General features: G+C 39.7%; 1 protein-coding gene and 1 pseudogene across 1 annotated transcript; both read left to right on the forward strand.

The window, feature by feature from the left end:
- Positions 1 to 114: 114 nt before the first annotated feature.
- Positions 115 to 1,158, forward strand: LOC107686358 (relaxin-3 receptor 1-like). Its single transcript, XM_016483325.1, has one exon. The coding sequence runs from the start codon at positions 115 to 117 to the stop codon at positions 1,156 to 1,158; it is 1,044 nt and encodes a 347-aa protein (XP_016338811.1).
- Positions 1,159 to 4,957: 3,799 nt separating this feature from the next.
- LOC107686359 (relaxin-3 receptor 1-like) lies at positions 4,958 to 6,000 on the forward strand (annotated as a pseudogene).

Below are 6,000 nucleotides of genomic sequence, written 5' to 3' on the forward strand. Positions count from 1 at the left end.
GATATATATTAGTAGAAGAAGCGCACGGCTGGTGGGCTAACCGCTGAGAAAACCTCTTCTACACAGCTGAACGCTGGCTGAGCGCAGCTGGAACGCGCTATTGGATGCTTAACCATGGGTGACCCTTTCAACAGCAGCAGCAGGGTGTTTAACCGAACCCCTCAGGGTCATGTCACATTTGGAAATCTGGAGGACATAGACGTGACCGCGGACAGAAGCCCGGTCCTAAGGATCATGGTCTCAGTGGTGTACATCCTCGTGTGCGCAATAGGCTTAGTTGGGAATTCGCTCGTCCTTTTCGTCATGAGAGTGAAACACTGCAGACAGAGCACCACCATTAATGTGTTCATCATTAATTTAGCTGTCACAGACCTCCAGTTCGTCCTGACGTTGCCGTTTTGGGCGGTGGATACCGCTCTGGATTTCAGCTGGCCGTTTGGAGACGCCATGTGCAAGATCATACTGTCGGTCACTGTGATGAATATGTACGCCAGCGTCTTCTTCCTCACTGCTATGAGCATCACTCGATACTGCTCCGTGGCTTCAGCCACCAAGAACAGTGTCCGTCCCCCAACCTCCTGCTCTGTCAAATGGGTTTGCGCATTTTTGTGGGTCTTTGCTACCGTCGCCACCGCGCCAACGTCTATTTTCTCCACTGTGACCAACGTGGCTGGAGAGAAGCTCTGCTTACTGAAGTTTCCTGCCGGACATTATTGGCTTGCCTTTTATCATTTGCAAAAAATCCTGGTTGCTTTTGTTTTGCCCATGTTGATCCTTTCCGTGTCCTATTTGCTGCTTCTGAGATTTGTGAGAAAGCGAAATCTGAATAACAGTCATTCAAAGCGCAGGATTCATGTCACCAAATCTATCACAGTTGTGGTTCTTTCATTCTTTCTTTGCTGGATGCCGAACCACGCAATTACATTTTGGGGTGTTTTGGTAAAGTTGAACGTGATTCACTGGGATGAGGCGTATTATATTGTCCATACTTATGTGTTCCCCGTGACTGTTTGCTTAGCTCATACTAATAGTTGCTTAAATCCGTTTATATGTTGTCTTACGAGAAGGGCTTTGAGAAAGAAACTGAAAAATTGTTTGTCAAATATTGCCCCTTGGGTATTAAAGAGGTCTTTTCAGAAATCTGGAAGGCATGCATGAACCAATGCAACGATATTAAAATGAGAAAATAATAATTTATATGCAAAATATGTATATAGAATATGTATATATTTTCTCTCTTTTTTTGACACAATTTATTATAAAACGATGTATTATTATTATTACTACTACTAGCTACTACCAATAATACATTAGCCTACATTTAGTTGCATCAATAATTATTCTTTAGAGAGATTGAATTTATTGTCTAATATTAAAGAACAAATTAACGACTAAGCTGAAAATTTTGGGTCTTATATGGGTCATTATGGGTCTTTCTGTAATTTGTAAAAATGAAACAAATGTATGCATGTTTGAAAATGACTATTAAAACAACAACAGACTTGTCTTCTCAAAAATATTGTAAAACAGAAGCATATCCCCAGTTGTGAATAAGGTTGACATAATATGAATAAATCATTATTGATGTAGTCCACTTCTGAGCATATAGTTTCTGCTACATACAGCGGGTACAAGAAGTATTGAACACGTCACCATTTTTCTCAGTAAATATATTTCTAAAGGTGCTGTTGACATGAAATTTTCACCATAAAATGACTGTTCGCTTGGGGTTTTTGATTTGATTTGCGAAAAGCTGGTATTATTTAAATCGGTAGATTCTCTTGATTCATTTCATATTTATTAGCACCGAAGGTGCGTAGGCACGTATTGTATCCGTTGGCCGTCGCCGCCTCTTTCTTCTTCTGCTCGAGTCTATGGCAGGAAATTTATGAAATTTGGTACACTGATAGAGGACAGTCTCATCATTAACCACAGCAAATTTGGTGTCTCTAACTCAAACTCTCTAGCGCCACCACTTGTCCAAAGTTTCACTCATATTTATGCTAATAACTTTTGAACCATAAGGTCTAGAAGAAAAATTTGTTTTCTTCTGAATCCTTGGCTCATGGCAAAATTAAAAATTTGTAAGGTCAAGATTCTTCTGAATTTTTTTAATAGTTTGAAAAACCTCATTTTTTAAAAACCATCCTAGATAGTTTGTCTGATTTTCACCAAATTTGGCTCCGATTATCTTCAGACCATGCTGGCAAAAAGTTCTAGAATTCAAGTTCATCCATCAAACCGTTCTCAAATAACACATGAACGAATTCGACAAAGACCACGCAAAAATGGATGTGAGGCTATATCTCCACAACGGTATTGAGACCAAACTTGGTGTGTGTTATAATAACCATGACCTGAGGCTATCTGCACAGTTTCGGTGCAGTGCCACCTAGTGGTCAGGAGATATGAAAAAAGGCTATTTTTGCTAATAACTTCTGAATGGTTGGGCCACAAACTGGTCACAAAAATGGTCTCTTTAGATTTGGTGCAGCATGCCGAGTCGAACCATACCCAATTTTCCCATGTCAGCCATTTTGGGTGTCGGCCATTTTGGATTTTGTTGTAAAATGTTATATTTTACGAATGCATTGGCATATCATTACGAAACTCGACATGTGTCTTCAGCATCATGCCCTGATGGTACTGAAGAAGTTTCAGAGCAGTGCCACCTTGTGGTCAAAAGTTATAATTACATTTTTTTTAAATGATAACGTTTGAATAAATTGGCCTATTGTAATGAAACTTTATATTCTCAATATATTCTACGGGTCATGCCGAGAACATAGATACCAATTTTGCCATAGTCAGCCGAACTTCCGGTCCACCATTTTGTTGAAAACCTAATTTTTCGAACTCCTCCTAGACCGTTGGTCCAATTTTCACCAAATTTGACTCTTTGAATCTTCAGACCATGCTGGCAAAAAGTTAAGGATTTTGTGTTGATAGTACACAAAAGGTTATTGTTTACCGCATCACCGAATTTGCTGGAATATGATGCCAAATTGCATCTGAGGCTGTATCTCTGTAAAACTTTGACATATTGACACCGAACTTGTGCCATTGTCACCTTACACTGACCACGCCACATCAAAAGCGATTACAGCGCCGCTTATTGGTCAAAAGTGATAAACCATTCATTAACCATTAATAATGAAATTTCCCAAAATTCGAATAACTTTTGATTGCAGTAGCCTATTGTAATGAAACTGGTCTCAACACATTCCTTGGCTTATGCCAACAACATAGATACTAATTATGCCATAGTCGGCTGAACTTCCTGTCCGCTATTTTGATTTTTGTTCAAAACCTGCTTTTTTTTTTAACTCCTCCTAGACCGTTTGTCTAATTTTCACTGAAATTGAGTCAGATCATATTCAGACTGTGCTGACAAAAAGTTATGGATTTCGTGTTGATAGACAAAGTCGTTTTGGAGGCATTATGCCAGACAACGTCTGAGGCTGTATCTCTGCAAAGCTTTGGCATATTGGTACCAAACTTTGTATGTGCCATTGTCACCTCACACAGAACACACCACATTGATTTGATAACAGCGCCACCTATTGGTCAAAAGTGATAAGCCATTAAATCACATTACTAGTGGTTGTTTTTATGATTTTTCAGCCATTTTGAATAAAATCATCTTAAAATGGCTTCAGTTACTCATTGCTACAGTTGGTCTGATGCTTGCTGCCTTGCTTGCTTCTGCACTGCTTGGCCCCTTAATTGCTGCTTGCAGCTTTATTTATTATGAGTAATTGTTCATCACAAATGAACGCACAAAATCTACAACTATAGTAAGCACAAACACTTTTTATGCTATATTTATATATTATGTATTCATATAATATTTTTTATAATATTCATATAATATTTAATTATTAATAATAATTAAATTAATATTTATATATTTCTTTATTAAATATATAGAAATATATTTGATGTTTTATGAAAGTTTATGGACTAATTGTAGATTTCTAAACCACTTTCAAATGAATATGGGAATATTGTCAAAACCATACAAGGTTAAATCATAGATTTTTATTTTCAATTAAACTTTTAAATTAAAGATATATACACTAAACAGGGGTTCTCAACTCTGGCCCTCGATGTCCACTTTCCTGCAGAGTTTACCTCCAACCTTGGTCAAACTCTAGTGATCCTGAAGCCCTTGATGAGCTTGTTCAGGTGTGTTTGATTAGAGCTGTAGCTAAACTGCAGGAAAGTGGACCTCTAGGGCCAGAGTTGAGAAACCCTGCTGTAAGAAATCCGTAAAAATAGGGCAGATGTTTTACCTGTAATTTGAATTTTGTAGTGCATTGCGTTAGTTTTTTTTTTTTTTTTTACAATAGCGTTTTTTTCTGTGATATTCTTTTATTTCTATATAGGAGTACTTTCTGTTGAGGTTCATCCGAGTTTAGGTAACGAATAAACGCAGTAGCTTTTTAAACAGTTTTTGTGTTATATTTGTGCTGTCTATGTATAATCTAATCAAAATAAGTTTCCGTGCTTCATCGAATGGTGATACTGTGAATGTGCTCGAGAAGCTTACTGTTGCCATGATGGTTACATCGCTAACGCTGTTACTGTTCGCGAGCATCTCTTTACCGCCAGGAAAAATTATTGTAATCTAACTTTTGTGATCATTGAAATGTTTTGGAACCCCACTTGAAACGCAGATATAGTCAGACCTACTTATGCATATAAAGACGTACTTAAATCCCCTCCCACATTCCCAAGGGTTTAAACCCCCACAATTCCCACCAGCTGACATACATGTCAAAACTCTCCAACCAATCTTTGCTCAGCAAGGGCGGGTAATACCAAAACGTGTGTATCTATGGATATATATTAGTAGAAGAAGCGCACGGCTGGTGGGCTAACCGCTGAGAAAACCTCTTCTACACAGCTGAACGCTGGCTGAGCGCAGCTGGAACGCGCTATTGGATGCTTAACCATGGGTGACCCTTTCAACAGCAGCAGCAGGGTGTTTAACCGAACCCCTCAGGGTCATGTCACATTTGGAAATCTGGAGGACATAGACGTGACCGCGGACAGAAGCCCGGTCCTAAGGATCATGGTCTCAGTGGTGTACATCTCGTGTGCGCAATAGGCTTAGTTGGGAATTCGCTCGTCCTTTTCGTCATGAGAGTGAAACACTGCAGACAGAGCACCACCATTAATGTGTTCATCATTAATTTAGCTGTCACAGACCTCCAGTTCGTCCTGACGTTGCCGTTTTGGGCGGTGGATACCGCTCTGGATTTCAGCTGGCCGTTTGGAGACGCCATGTGCAAGATCATACTGTCGGTCACTGTGATGAATATGTACGCCAGCGTCTTCTTCCTCACTGCTATGAGCATCACTCGATACTGCTCCGTGGCTTCAGCCACCAAGAACAGTGTCCGTCCCCCAACCTCCTGCTCTGTCAAATGGGTTTGCGCATTTTTGTGGGTCGTTGCTACCGTCGCCACCGCGCCAACGTCTATTTTCTCCACTGTGACCAACGTGGCTGGAGAGAAGCTCTGCTTACTGAAGTTTCCTGCCGGACATTATTGGCTTGCCTTTTATCATTTGCAAAAAATCCTGGTTGCTTTTGTTTTGCCCATGTTGATCCTTTCCGTGTCCTATTTGCTGCTTCTGAGATTTGTGAGAAAGCGAAATCTGAATAACGTTCATTCAAAGCGCAGGATTCATGTCACCAAATCTATCACAGTTGTGGTTCTTTCATTCTTTCTTTGCTGGATGCCGAACCACGCAATTACATTTTGGGGTGTTTTGGTAAAGTTGAACGTGATTCACTGGGATGAGGCGTATTATATTGTCCATACTTATGTGTTCCCCGTGACTGTTTGCTTAGCTCATACTAATAGTTGCTTAAATCCGTTTATATGTTGTCTTACGAGAAGGGCTTTGAGAAAGAAACTGAAAAATTGTTTGTCAAATATTGCCCCTTGGGTATTAAAGAGGTCTTTTCAGAAATCTGGAAGGCATGCATGA

The sequence above is a fragment of the Sinocyclocheilus anshuiensis genome, unplaced genomic scaffold (genome assembly GCF_001515605.1).
Source record: "Sinocyclocheilus anshuiensis isolate Anshui unplaced genomic scaffold, SAMN03320099.WGS_v1.1 scaffold481, whole genome shotgun sequence".
Classification (NCBI taxonomy): Eukaryota; Metazoa; Chordata; class Actinopteri; order Cypriniformes; family Cyprinidae; genus Sinocyclocheilus; species Sinocyclocheilus anshuiensis.